Source organism: Mytilus trossulus, unplaced genomic scaffold, assembly GCF_036588685.1.
Source record: "Mytilus trossulus isolate FHL-02 unplaced genomic scaffold, PNRI_Mtr1.1.1.hap1 h1tg000244l__unscaffolded, whole genome shotgun sequence".
Classification (NCBI taxonomy): Eukaryota; Metazoa; Mollusca; class Bivalvia; order Mytilida; family Mytilidae; genus Mytilus; species Mytilus trossulus.
Window position 1 is genome coordinate 1,184,256 of NW_026963317.1, and position 15,724 is coordinate 1,199,979.

General features: G+C 30.4%; 1 protein-coding gene across 5 annotated transcripts; it reads left to right on the top strand.

The window, feature by feature from the left end:
• Positions 1 to 2,319: 2,319 nt before the first annotated feature.
• Positions 2,320 to 10,635, top strand: LOC134701436 (uncharacterized). Of its 5 annotated transcripts, none has more exons than XM_063562588.1 (4): positions 2,320 to 2,411; positions 8,054 to 8,304; positions 9,239 to 9,346; positions 9,815 to 10,635. In XM_063562588.1, the coding sequence occupies exons 2-4, from the start codon at positions 8,071 to 8,073 to the stop codon at positions 9,959 to 9,961; spliced, it is 489 nt and encodes a 162-aa protein (XP_063418658.1). In that variant the 5' UTR covers positions 2,320 to 2,411; positions 8,054 to 8,070; the 3' UTR covers positions 9,962 to 10,635. The 5 variants fall into 5 exon arrangements, with proteins under 5 accessions (XP_063418658.1, XP_063418660.1, XP_063418661.1 ...); XM_063562590.1 differs by having other exon boundaries at positions 2,332 to 2,417; XM_063562591.1 differs by lacking the exon at positions 2,320 to 2,411 and adding an exon at positions 4,531 to 4,603.
• The last annotated feature ends 5,089 nt before the right edge of the window (positions 10,636 to 15,724 follow it).

Sequence of the window (15,724 nt, forward strand, 5' to 3'; positions counted from 1 at the left end):
TGTATAATAAAACATATATTTTGGGGGAACCCTATACCTGGTCTATTTAAATTTAACGTTCCATACAAATGTTTATGTATTGTTATATACATTTAACTATGACGTGTACACTTCCAAATTTAAACATTATATGTATTTAGAAATTCTTAATCTCATATTTTGAATGATATCATAAACATATGTCGTCATTATAACAATGTGTAGATGAAACGTTTCAATAATATATTTAGACTTGACCCCCTCTGAGAAAATTATCATAGGTTAACCAAAAGAATATAAAACGATCAAGTCGATTTCTAAAAATATAAAAATATAAAGTTTGATAGGGATTTAAGTAAGTAAAGGCGAGACACACGTAAATGTAAACTTTGCAACCATGAATATCCCCCTGCTATATTAATATGATGAAAACTAATCCACCATTTCAATTTCTACTGAAGAAAATGCCTGTACCAAGTCAGGAATATGACTGTTGTTATCACAGGCACACGTCTCAGAATTTCCCCCTATAAATAAAGGCAACAGTAGTATACCGCTGTTCAAAACTCATAAATCCATGGACAAAAAACAAAATCGGGGTAATAAACTAAAACTGAGGGAAGCGCATTAAATATATGAGGAGAACAACGACACAAAATTAAAATGTAACACACACAGAAACGGACTAAGCATTAGACAAAATCCTAGTACTATAAGGTGTTATATAAAGATATATAGGATATTTTTTTTTCTGAGACGAGTGCCTGTTGTTGTTATCCATTCGTTTGATGTTGCCATTTGATTGGGAAATTTCCGTTTTGAATTATCCTCGAAGTTCAGTCTTTTTGTGATTATACTTATTAGACTTTATAAAAGAGGGACGAAAGATACCAGAGGGACAGTCAAACTCGTAAATCGAAAATAAACTGACAACGCCATAGCTAAAAATGAAAAAGACAAACAGACAAACAATAGTTCACATGATATAACATAGAAAACTAAAGAATAAGCAACACGAACCCCACCAATAACTAGGGGTGATCTCAGGTGTTCCGGAAGGGTAAGCAGATCCTGCTCCACATGTGGCCATGGCACCTGTCGTGTTGCTCATATTATTACAAATAGTCTAATTCGGTAGGTAATATTCATGAAAAGGGAGGGGATTGTAGTTACGACGTTAGGAACGTATCCGATATCATCAGTGAAACGGTCATTCCATAACGGTCAACCAACTCGTAATGGCGTCCATAAAATTATAAACTGATTGCGTCCGACGCGTTATTCGAGATTCCTCTTCATTAGGAACACCTTTTGCCAAAAAAAAACCACGTTATCAACAGAGAAATGTTTGTTATAAATTAGGCAAGTTAGTACCGATACTCTATCTACTGATGTACCAATAGCAGAGAATTGAGCTGGTGTTCGAAAATGAAAATAACATTTAAGAAATTAGGTACGAACGAAACACTTTCGTGGAATTACCTTCACAAGGAACGCTTAGAGTAAAAATTTGAAATCAAAAGATGTATAAGACTCGAAACATTTGACATACGACTATATGCCCAAAGGACCTTAAATGATAGCCAAATTCAACTAAGCCGGGCCAATATTCCACTGGTGAATTATAAAGGTTATGAGAAGTGGAACAACAAAAAATAATTTACTATAAAAACCCAAAATTCGTAATATCGAATTTATATTTTACATTTTTTATACACTTCCTAATAATTTTTAATTTTTAATCAAACCCAATTAGACGAAAAATATAGAGTGATTTTTTTTTTTAATCTTTCAAAATACATATATGCAGGTTTTTAATTGACAGGCTTGCGTACTATATGATTTCGGTAATCCCACGAATCTCTCAAAGATTGGAAAAAGATCAAATCAAAGATTTAAAAATATTTAGTTTAATTATTTATTTGAATAAACATTAACTTTTATGTCTGATTGTTTTAGTCGTTACAGTAAAGAAGTTTAATGAAAATAAAGCAGTCAAATGTACGGTTATTTACACAGAAAATCAGCTCATTTCGTAGAAACAATAAAGTCATCATAGATACCAGGATTGTAATTTTTCATTTACGTCAGACGCGCGTTTCGTCTAAAACGAGACCCATCAGTGACGATCGAATAAAAAAAGGGGTTAAAAAGGCCAAATAAAGTTCATTTCGTAGAAAACTACTTCAATTCTACGAATAAACTATTCATCTTTATAAAACTTGTTAATAGCCTGCAGCAGTTCCACAGTCATGCCGTGACTTATAACCACAAGGCTCTTCAATCATATATATTATATTTATAGAAACAGGTGTTTTCCTTTGGAATCCTCCCAAGATAAATATAAACACAAAACGTTTCGTATACGTATTGCAAATGACGAGGCAAATTTGAAAGAAGCAAACGAATTTGTGTACTTAATCAGAGACAATGTAAGTGTATGTTTCCAAATTATAGCATGTTCTAGAATAATGTATATGCATGTCTCGATGCATGTACAACTTATCTACAATAATAATCAGTTGTCATAGTTCTTCTGTATACATGATTAAAGATTTGACAAGTATGTAGATAAGAATGACTTATTTAAGTGATCTCACTCAATATCATATTCAGAGACGTTCAATCTCTTTTTTTTAAATCTTTTTTTATGGTATTGATTTTTTTCTGAATAGATACTAGCTTGATTATTTCCAAATCGCGATACATATTATAAAAACACTTTTTTGACGTTGACCTTGATTTATTTTATTTCATCAGAAAATATTTGTCGTAAAATGAGTTAACCATTCAAATGACTCTCATACTTTATCTCACAATGTGAATTTAAATTAAATCTTGAAACAATACAATTGTACTAGGTAAAACGTGTTGTTATTTCAATTCAAAACAATCTCTCCCGGTGGTTAAAGGGGAACAACCTCGAAATTTTTCCACCTCAGATTACACACAATATTTTTTTAAATGCGGAAAAAAAGATTCACACCGCAACATAGAATGAGTGTAACTTATACAACCGTTATTGAAAAATTGGAAGGAATACATCAAAATAAAAGCCTATAGGCATAACATCGATTGAGAAAATTTATACAAAATATTATCCACTTCAAGAAAAGTTCTGCTGTCAATTACATGAATTACTCTATATTTAATTATCATAAACATTGAAAAGACATTTCATCATAACACCATTTGTTGGCTGGACTGTTCTTCTCTCTCTCAATCCAACGGCACAAGGAACGAGTTACAATTTCAATCCTGGTATCTATGATGATTTTATTTATAAATTTTGAACGTTGGTAATCGACATCTTTTATTTCGAGGTCTATGCATTATTGTGAATTACTTTCAAAAACAGAATTAATCAAACTCGATTGAACATTGGAAGCAAAATGTTTGATAGGAGCTATATATACAGAGACAAAGTTGTAATTTCCAAAAAAGTATAATGATCGCAGATCTTAATTTACTTCTGTTTAAGAATTATTTACAATTGCCTTGCTAATTGATTGGTTCTATGTGCAACACCCAACGGTAGAACTTTGATTCTACATATGGGCCTATCGGAAAGGAATAGTGAATTAGATGCATGTTACAATTTTGCCTTGCAACAGGCCTCCAAGAATCCATCAAAGGGTTGTTCCAATGATTCGTCAACGTTTATAGAGTGTGACACTCTGCCTTTTCGAGAATCAGATTTAACGTCCCCATTCCGATAGTACATGACTGCGTATATCCAACACAGCCCTAGAGCATTGGTTTTAAGTCTAAATCGTCGCGAACGCTAAATTCGTACTTGTATTGGAGTGAAACAAACTTGGCTTATGAGATACCCCCTTTTTTGTTTAATTTTAGTTCTCCTTTGCTAAAGTATGACTTATTTATTAACTACTTGGGTATATATTTATAATATACAACCTAAAGAAATCGTCAATGATAAAATTAATTTCGTTTTAACTTTATTTCTTACTCTTTTAGTTTTACTTTTTAGCCACAATGAATTATCAAATATTTAATGTGGGAAAGTTTTGTAAAATATGCACTTTCTTTGTCTGAATAAATAATACATAGATGAGTTAAATAAAGGCAAATTATTTACATTTACATCTGTTCAATAGTTATAAATCGATTAAGCGAGAAAAATAACCAAGTTACATACTATATATATATAAAACAGATGGAAAAACATCAACTATAAGATGAATACAATAGAACCACAGAAACACTAAACTTCACCAAAAACAAACGCCAACAAACATAGAATAGGACTATTTGAACACAACTTCTATATTCCTGACTTCATACAGGAAATGATTGAAGAAAATGGTGGGTTCAGCTCTGGAAAAAAAACCTTTATCAATTCGGGTGACAAACTATTTAGTTTAATGTGTTTGATCGATTCAAAAAAGAAATTTCCGTTTTTAATTTCCCTTGGAGTTCTTTCAAAGAATAAAAATGACAAAGTAAAAGACATTAGGTTCCTACATTGCAACATACACACACACATAACGCGAGGTTTGTCAAGTTAAACGATCACATCAACACCAATCGTCGAAGGTACAAACATGATTCTCATTTTGATTGTGTCAGTGGTATGAAAGTGTAGGAAACTATCCAAGTATACGTATGTATTGTCAAATGATAAACAATTGGGTATATCTTTAAAATTACAAATATAAAATAAACATATCTTAAATTATTATATTATTTACGATGAATGAATAATGTGTATAGAGCGACAGGTTTTTTTTGTATAATATAAAAAAAATGTTTTCTTACTAATAAATGAATTGAGTGAATTTACATAACAACGCCGATACTTATAAATCCAAGTAAGACATTTTTTTAGTATTATTTCAAAGAATGAAAAATTAAAATCTATTATATTGGTATTATCAGGGTGTTAGATGCAATTATTTATTTATAGATATTCCTGTTAAAACATGTTAGAGCTGTTTATTTTAGCCGCAGGGTAAAGACATTATATAGTCATTATAAAATAAGATTTTAATAGATATACAAAACTTCTTTGTAATTTGATACGTTAAACAATCATAGAAAACTGATTCATTTTTCTAATACACTTCATTCCGATTGAACTATTAGCCTCCAGCAAATATATAGTTAATGAATGATCGGTGTTGTTATATTTATAGAAAAAGGTGTTTTCCGTTGGAATCCTCACAATGTAAATATAAACATAGAACGTTTCTTATACGTTTTACACATGACGAGGCAATTTTGAAAGAAGCAAACGTATAAATGCACAATATCTGAGGCAATTTTATGTAAGTGTACATATCCAAATAGCATGATTTATATAAGAATACATATATTAAACTAAACTACAATTTAAATTGAGCTGTCGTCATTATATTAAAGTGTATTTATATGATTATGTGTATGTAAATATAGTAGGTCTGGATATGAATTTTATAATACATGTACTATTTGTAAAATATCAATATGACATTCAAGGCTTTCAATAATACAATTAAATATTATTCTGAAATAATTATATTACAAATTAAAGATACAAAATGATAACATTTCGCTGTCTACGCAAACAAAACTGACCTAGATAATTATTTCATCAGAAAATATTTTCTCGTAAGTTTCAGTATAAACCTTTACTCATATATTTACATGTATAGTTTGTTTTCATAATGTGAAATTATAAGGCTGTTATTGATTAATGATATCGAGTTTTCTAGCGGCAAAAGGGGAATCACCCTTGAATATACTAAAATTTAGCATGTTCAGACACGTTAGAAATTCTAAATGTCAGACATCCCTTTTTATAAACGCTTTTGACATGTATGTAGATCACCTAATTACATAATGAGGAAAGAAAATAACAACAAAGGTGGATAAAAATCATGACTTTAATGTTTGACAGTTATTTATATACGAAGGTTTTTTTCTGCAAATGTCAGACGAAACTAAAATAGGGAATCAACTTTTCAGTAAGAGTAAGACAAATCACACACAAAAATGCTCATCTTCACCATAAAAAACATCAAAAAGCCCATAATGAAAAAAGGATTGTATAGTAGAAACAAAACAAAAATAGAGGTGAAATTTGCTGCTATAAGAAGTTATTACCAAAGAATTATACAAATTAGGGTATATTTTGTTATTGAATCTAATTAAAGATATCCTGCTTGTAATTTGGTACATCTGATGCGCGTTTTGTCCAAAGTGGTCCGGAGCACCCGAGAACAACCCGATTTTGGTGTGGTTCGTGTTGCTAAATCTTTATTTTTCTATGTGGTGTTTTGGATATTGTTGTTTGCCTTTTGATTATTATCTTTTTATTTGCAACGGTGTTGTCAGTTTTTTTCAACATTTATTCGACTTATAAGTTTGAAATTACCTTGATATATTTTGCCTTGAAGAGCATTAAAAACTGAACATACCAAAAACTAATGCAAGTTATATATGGTAACGGCATGAGTGTATACAAGCTTTAGTTTCATCTAAAGTTTTAAATGTTATAGTTCCTGTATTATAAGAAAAGTTGTTCGCAGATGAATTTAGCTATTTTTGTAGTTCCTCTTCGGTTATATAGTTTCGGGTGTGATGCATCTTTGGTTTTCAAGTTTTGTTGGCTTTAAACATTCTTCATATTCGTGATCAATGTAAACTAACAGATGCAAGTTTAAGTTTTAAACGTTATAGTTCATGTATTACACGCAAAGTTGTTCTAAGATTCATTTAGCTATTTTTGTAGTTCCTCTTCGGTCATATAGCTCTTTATAAGTTTCGGGTGTTAAACATCCTTGATTTTCAATATTTTTTGGCATCAAACATTCTTCATATTCGTGATCAATGTAAACAAACAGATGCAAATTAAAATATTTTATTTCATTTCCTAGCGCAGGGACGATATAGCTGATGGTGGACTATTATGCCTCGTTCACGCGTACAAATAATTCGAATTGAATTCGAATCAAATGCGAATCGAATTCGTTCATCGCGTTCACACAATCTTCTTTTTTTTTTTAATTCGAATTGATTCGAATTGGCTTATTTGAATTAACTGATTTGCATTAGCAATACTTTTTTGTCAATACGAATTAAAAGGTATAACGTCGTTAGGACAGTAAAGCGAATTTGACGCGCATTGAAATTAGAATTAGAATTAACGTTAAGACGTTAAACGTTTCGAATGCGAATTAAACTAATTCGAATTAGTTAATGCGAATCGAATTCGAATTACGTGTGAACTAAGCATTAGTCACCAATGGTATCCAAAACTAACTATGTTGTCATGTTGATAACTTGATTTTTTTGCTTTAAATCTTTTAATGAGTGAAAAAATGTTATTATTTTAAGTCCGTTTTTTTGTAATAAAGCTGCTCACAAATAAGGATCTCATCTATATACCCTTGACATACATTTTTTGTTTTTGAGCATTCTTGGTCGAGTTTAATAAAGACAAGCGCTTGAGACGACGCATATCATTTTCACGTCCATCTCCCTCCTTTCATCGAGGATACTAGTTATATATGTCTATATTCTACATCCTCTATGATCCCGTTGTTTCATTTCAAATTTTTGAGTATCAAAATTGCACACAAAAACTTCATGAAAATTATTATTTTCTTTTCTATAATTACAAATCGAAAATATATGCAAATTGAAATCAGATGTAGGTTTGATTACTTGTAACAGATAAACACATTAAAGCTATCATATTTTTCGTAAAGGTAATCATGCAATTATTATTATAGAATGTGCACGTCTATTTTATTATCATTTAAAACAGCAAGAGTTGTTGCTCTTTCCATATGTAAAAATATTGCACAAGAATCTAACTATAGAAATGACGTTAACCTAAACTACGTATGCGCAAGCGTAAAACAAATGCTGAGTAAGCAAGAGACAAGAAACTGTCGAAAGATTTACAGACTTATCTGAATATATGTTTTATCTGGTATAATTTCATATTACAACATACGAATATAATAGAAAGAATGTCATTTCACATATTTTTTACATTAAATTCGGGTTTTTTTTCTAACTCTTGTAGAACATGAACTTCTGTTAATAAAATATCATTTTATTTTAGTTTCAATATTTTACAAAATGCTCGCCATCGATAATACAAGCTTACAGACTGTAGAAGATGAATCATGGGAAGACATTTTAAAATTGGAAAACAACAACAACACGTTGCTTGATGCTACATTATTGGCATTAAAAACTGGTAACCTAGCTCCTCTGATTAAAGAAGACTTGAAGTACACAATACATTCTAGACGACACAAGCAAGGACAAGAGGAACTAAAAGTTGAGATTCCCAAAGAGAAAATATATGAGGTAAAATGAAAGTCTTAACATTTGAATTAAAACCGACTACCATGTGTTGTTGCAAATGTTGGTAAAGATCCAGTTTGTTCGGTATGATTTTTTTTTATAATCTTGTCCATTAGTTATGAATATTCTCAATGGAAATCATATCAACTTTTTTTTTGTTTATAAGCAAACTGACAACGGCCAATCACAAATCGAAGTGAATTGAAAAAAATGAAACGAGGATATCACCAAAAATAATAATAACAAAAAGGCAAAACACTTTTACAAAAATCATAACACAGAAAGCTCATGACTTCATTACAAGAAACCAACTTAAATATTGGTAATAAATGTTCCCAGAAGTACCAGTGAAACCCATTATATGATCTGATATTATTCTAGTGAAGATAACGCAAACAATACGAATTTTATTGCACCTAATTGTTGATTTTTAAAAATTAACGTCTGTTTAGTGAATCTAAGGACAAACTATATGTCATGTGAAATGAAAACCCTATAAAAAAAATCGTAAAAAGCTGATCAAAACGAAACTGAACTTAACTTGACACGGAATAAGAGCTTTGTATGGTAAGCTATAAAGGGAAATGAAGACACATTCGTTTATCGATATCATAATCGCCAGTAAGTAGACAAATCAAGGTGTCAAACACAAACTGGCAGAAACGCAGGAACTCCAAAAGGAGTGAGACATGGTTCGTTCACAAGGTAAGTGTCTGTTGCTGCTGTGAAGGCGTAATTCATTGTGAATCCACACGATTTGTTTTCTCTTAATTGATTTATACTTTTTAAAAATCGGTATTCTACTGTTGCCTTTATTTATCAGTCAAATACCACAATCGGGAATAGGACTTCTATATATCTGGTTTTTTTTTAAATACACAACAAGAATATTGTTATAATAGTTTGTGTATTATCACAATTTACAACTTCATTTCAGCTGACAGTTGAGGAACAGATTAAGATTGACAGACGTCGTGAACAAAACAGAAAAGCAGCGCATAGATTTCGTGAAAAGAAGAAAAGTACTTCATCGCTTCTGTTCAAGGTTGTTAATGAGAGAAAAATCAGCATTCAAAATGTTTCAACTTGTATATATTGGTATATGAAAGGAATATTCTTTAACTTTGTTCATTCGCCATTTTTCTTAAAATGTCCTGACCCAATTTAGGAATATGGCAATTTTTATCTATTATTTCGTTTCTATGTATGTTGGCGGTTTATTTTTGGTGCACTGTTGTTCGTTTGTTTTCCTCTTATGGTTGATATGTTTCCCTTTTTATTTAGTTTGTAACCCAGATTTGTTTTCTCTATATCGAACTATGACTCCCGAACACTAGTATACTACTGTTGTCTTTATATATTTCTATTATTTTTTTGCTCATACGAATGACAAAATAGTTTGTCATTTTTTTTTACAGTAGTATAACTAAGTAGAATACCATGATGTTCTTAACAATCTGAAATGCATATTAGCATACTCTACTTTAAAATCAACCTGATGTTTTGTTTGTAGAAAATTCAAGAGCAAGAAGCTGACAATATGAAAAAGACAAACGAAGTAAAAGAACTACGTAAAGAGAAGGAACAGTTACAGAAAATGTTGTTTGAACATTTGTTAGTGTGTCCTAATGCAAAACAATGCATAAAATTTCAGCCATGAACTTTTAAAGGGTGAAACAGTTATCTACTATTTTCAAAATGATAGGAATAAGCTAAGATTGTAATCTTACTGTGTTCCAAGGTAATAAGACATTAACTTCCTAAAAGTCAGTTAAAGATGCATATATCCTCATCAGTACATGCATAAAACTAATTCAGAGAACAACAGAATATGTTATACCAAGTGTTTTTTTTAAGATTTAAGTTTTCAAGTCAGTTCAAAGTGAACAACTGTTTGGCATAAATTTGCTGGTATCAGTCTATCTAATAGATAAACGTTTTTGTCCTAATAAGAAAAGGGGAAAAAAACCAATGACTTGAATACACAAACATGATATGCATCGATAATTGGTAAACTAGTGTTGCCTCATATACATAATAAGCGTAAGAGTAATCTGTAATGGCGTTGAATCAGATAATCATAATTTCATATAGCTATTAGAGAAATTTATCATTTACATATTATATCAATCTACTGTATTATGATGTATTGTTTGTAATCTTTTTTTTGTGAAGACCAATAATGTCTAGGGTTAATAATAAGTTTTTTGAAAGAAAGTTTTGTGTTCAATATTATGAAATTGTTTTTCATTTAACGAAATAAAGGCGAATACTCATACAAACTGTATTGACTGTACTTGTAACTGTTATGGCATTTTATTAAGTTTCTGTTTATCAACTTCAAATTGATGCTACGCAGATCATTTATTTGTTTTAATTGTAATAGAATGTTTTTTTCATTAATTAATTTCTGTTGATTAGACAAGAACGTGCTTATCAATGGCTAGTAAAGCTTTTTGTGTACATGTTTAAGGCTTTTGACTATTTGTATTTTTTGTACAATTTACACTATATAATAAATGTTTCCTTTAACTCTGTTTCTAATTTAGCCTCCATTGCATGAGAAATATGTCAGTTACAGCATTACGGTACCAATGTTATTATTCGATAGCGCATTTTTACAATAAATGTCTTTAATATAAAGCTCCAGACTAAAACAATTAAAAATCAAAACTTATACGAACGTTGAAGTATTGACCAATCAAAAAAGAACTAAAATAGAGAGACGAAAGATGACGAAGGGACTTTTAAACTCAATATTCGAAAATAATCACTGACAACGCAATGGCTAACAAGAAAAAAATCAGTGCACAAAACAGCATAGAAAAGTTATGACTAAAGTAAAGCTAAATCTAGACAAGAAATCAGAAATTTGAAGGAGAGAAATACATTCCTTAATTTGAAATGATTCAAAAAAATTTAATAGCAAATTCCAATGAAGCAATATCTGCATTATCATGCCAATACCGGGGTACTAGCTACTAGAGGGTGATACAATTGGAGACTTACAGTTCAACAGCAGAGTTTTCGATGTTGAATATCTGCGACATTAACCTCATATAAAATAATCGAATGAATAATGAAAAAAAAAGATAAGTAAACTCAAATATAACACTAAAGCTTTTAACAACAGCTTTAGTGTAGTTGGTAATCCGTTCCTTCTTACTGATGTAATAGCTACAGGTCAAAAAATCTGCAAACACCTGCAAACACACATACATTTCAGATTGTTATTCTGTGTGAATACCCTCACAAACAATTCTATATTCAACTTGCCAGTTCTATATCTCCCCGAATCGAGAAAATCCTTTAACTGTTTAAATCAGGTAATGCCTGTACCAAGTCAGGAATATGACAGTTTTGTTATATTAATTTGATCAATTTAGCTTTTTGATTTTGCCATTTGAAAAGGGACTTTAAGATTTGTATTTTCCTTGGAGTTCGGTATTTTTTTTTATTTCACTTTTAATGAATTCATATTTTTTTTTATCTCCCATTAACACCACTAGCTGTATGATTAGAAGTTTTACCGTAAACCAAGTACCATCATAATATGCTAATTTTCTGAGTTGGTATTATAATGGAAGTTATGATACATATAACAAATAGGAGTTAATTAATTAATACGATTAATTAGACATTTCTTGATATTTCTATTCTTTGAGCATGTCCTAAGACTATCGCTTCGAAATTTTTCATGGCGTGCGAAACATTTAAATATACAACCGATAATCCTTTATTTTGTGCATTTAATCGAATGACCCTTTGTAAGTATTATTTAATATTTTGAAGAAAAAAAAATAATATTGTGTATATAATAGACATCAAGAACTGCAGTCCCCTTTTAAGAAAACGTTTGACCTAATTGATGTGGTGATAACTAAAACATATTTCGAGTATACATAGTGATATATTAAGTTTAACAGTTATCTGGTCCGTTAAAATCTATCATTGAGGAAAAAGTGAATGGGTTTAAATAAAGTCTTTCATGAGTATTGATTGAAAAGTTATTTAAAATTCAAAATATTTTTCAAGTTGCCCCGAATCAAATAGTGTAGTTCTATTTCACGGTAAAAATACAGTAGAGTAAAATTTACATATAATGTCATTCGAGACATATTTGCAATTTATGAACATTATCAAAAAATAATTTGTCCTTAAAACCTGTCTGTCAATGAATTGACATACATTTTTTGTTACATAACAATAGCGACAAAAAATTAATGCATCGAAGGATATTTATATGATATGAATACAACTCTGTGTTATCCAATAATCAGCCTACTTTCCAAAAATATTCTGACAAGGTATTGAATCCAAAGAATATCATCAAAATACCTGGTTTTTACTTTAACACAATATATTACTATTCGGAGCTAGGATATATTGACCTTGCTTTATAAGAGTTTTTTTCTATTGGTTGTTTTTTTGTTGTGTCCGTGTTTTTTGTGTAAAAGTAGTTCTTGTTCTTGTGTCAGTAAGGTAATTTATTTTGGTGTTCTCGTGCATTTGTGGTAAAACAATCTTCTCTAAGTGTGTTTTCGCTTTAGAGATTTGTTTTAATTCATGAAATAGTACATTGTATCCCTGATTTTTTATAACAATGTATCTTACATCGTGTGGAGGCCGTAGATAACCTAATTATAGATACCAGGATTGAAATTTTGTATTTACGCTAGACGCTCGTTTCGGGATCAAAAGACTCATCAGTGACGCTCGAATAAAAAAAGTATAGAAGGCCGAATAAAGTACAAAGAGTATTAAGAACCAAAAAGTCCTAAAGGTTTTGCCAAATACAGCTAAGGTTTAATTTTCCTGAGTATTTCTAAAATTCAATAGTAAATTTACAATTATGACCATGTCAATGATAATTTATGTCAACACAGAAGTGATGACTACTGGGCTGAAGATACCGGTACCCTCGGGGAATAAAAACTCCACTAGCAGTGTCATCGATTCAATTGTTGTAAATAAACTTATCATATATACCAGGATTGAAATTTTGTACTTGCACCAGACGCGCGTTTCTATAAGAAAAGACTCATCAGTGACGCTCGAATAAAAAAAATAAAGTAATTGAGGTAAATGTCTGTTTTGACAAATTAATACTAAGAAAAGTTTTAAATGCATTTCCTCACTTTTTCTCTTTCGACCTGTATGGTTTTTAGAATTTTAATATAGACCACTCGAATTATATTCACTACTAGTATCCATACGTTACTTTCTGCCAAGTTGTCTAACACAGATCTTGATGTTTTCCAAGATTAATCTAAATGTTTGTATTGGTTATTTTTGCGTTTTACAAAAAGGTTTGTCGAACCAATAATAAGTGTTTGATAGATATTCCCCTCGTTATGGTCTGTAATTTTGTTGATCGATATCACCCCATATATGTTCAAGTCTTTATTGCACAGTTAAATGGGCAAACAGCAAACTATTCCACTCAAATTGATGCTAGTGACCGTGTTGACTTTGGGGTAAAGTTTAATCTTTTTCTTTCGTGATGAAGGTCTCACTGTGAATTAGTACATCATAGACACCAGGCTTAAAATTTTGTGCACCAGACGCGCGATTCGTCTACATAAGACTCATCACTGACGCGCATATCAAAATATTTATAAAGCCAAACAAGTACAAAGTTGGAGAGCATTGAGGATCCAGAATTTCAAAAAGTTGTGCCAAATACGGCTAAGGTATATACCATACTATCCAACACCCTCTTGGAAGTTGATAATAGGGGTACACGTTCACGTACATGATAACGGACTATCTAGTATTATCTAAAAATGAAAACAATACGTAATAAATGCCATGCGTACGAAGCGCTATTCTTTGTTAACCTTGTTTAGAAAAGTTCAAAGTCTAACATACTACAAAACAAATTTGGGATGAAAGCAAATCACAACGGTCGATCAATACATGTACAGGCTGCGTTTGAATTCACATTTATTTTATATCAGCAGTATAACATAACATTTAGACATACTTTTAAGACAAGTTTTTGATAATATTTAGTACTCATGAAAGGGCAAATGGAAACTTGAAATACATATACAAGTGAAGTAAGTTCTCAACAATTAATCAATTCGGTAATGTCGTAAATTCATTAGAAATAAGTCACTTGAACGAATTTCGACATTAAGAGTGAATGAAAATATATTATTTAAACTATAAAAGAAGTTCTGGCATGCATGTCTTGACGAATCTAATTCAAAATAAGAAGGAAATGAAAATTTAAATGCTTGAGCTGGTTTTAAACCAGAATCTATTAGGTTTTATTGGATGGAGATGAATGGTATGTCATAATTGTAACCAGGATATAAAAGTACTAGTATATATTTGCATGTGTATATAACTTAATCAAAGGAAGGTCCAATTTCCAGAAATTCATTAATTTACATTTTGGAAAATGATGGGTATCCAAATGTTCAATATCAAAACATAATAAAACCAATTAGACATTCTACCCAAAGTTTAGATTTAATCGGTAAGCTCCTCTATGATCCCTATGCATTGTTTTATTTAAAAGCTCACTTGTTTTGATTTTTTGCTTCCATCGCTAAAAACATGCTATGTAAAATTGCAATAACGTATCAAAATCATACACAACACCAATGTATGGCAATTTCCTATTTGTTATAGTGATCATTTATTTGTCTTTGTAAATTATCAACCTTTACTGTTAATTTCGTTTTTGGTAATATATTTTTGGCGTGGCTGTGTATTTATGCATCTCGTCAATGTGTTGTTGTGCTGTTTCTATTTTTGTTTTGTCTTTCACTATTGTTGATGTTCTTTATCTATATGTCCTATTTTTCTTTCACACATTGTTGTAAATATGACAAAATTTTATGCGACTGTCATATAAGAAAGAGGTTTAGCCAGCTGAAGAGTTTAATCAACTTCTAAATAAGGAAATGCCTGTACCAGGTCAAGAATATGAAAACAATTTTCATCCGTTTGATGTGTTTGAGCTTTAGATTTTGTCATTTGATAATCGACTTTTTTGGGGGGTTCGGTTTTTTTAGGTTTTTTTTTAATCCTTTTTAATAATTATTTTTAAAACTATTAAAAGTTTTCTCTGTAACAAGTTACATATCTGAATACTTCTTCAAATATACTATGCCTATAACAAATTGATTTAAATTATTAAAAGAGTTTTCTCAAGACTCTTAAATTGTCAAAATTCATTAAGTTTTATAAATTTTCGATTTCGACCATCAGAGTGAAGTCAATACACTAGAAATTGTCCATAACTCTTTATTTGTTTGTTCAATATTCGTGTTGTGGAAAATACAATTAAGGCATGTTGCCTGTATTAACCAATAACTATTGGTTTATAAGCTTGTTGTCATGTTTACGTAGAAGCATTGTAACATATCTCTCCTTTGTATTGTTTTGTGAACAGTTTTGCCGACTATAG

Bases quoted from the DNA above. Each gene is read 5' to 3' on its own strand.
- LOC134701436 (XM_063562588.1), top strand. From the start codon at position 8,071: ATGCTCGCCATCGATAATACAAGCTTACAGACTGTAGAAGATGAATCA. The intron at 8,305-9,238 runs GTAAAATGAAAG...ACTTCATTTCAG, and splicing joins CCAAAGAGAAAATATATGAG to CTGACAGTTGAGGAACAGAT. The intron at 9,347-9,814 runs GTTGTTAATGAG...TTTTGTTTGTAG, and splicing joins CTTCATCGCTTCTGTTCAAG to AAAATTCAAGAGCAAGAAGC.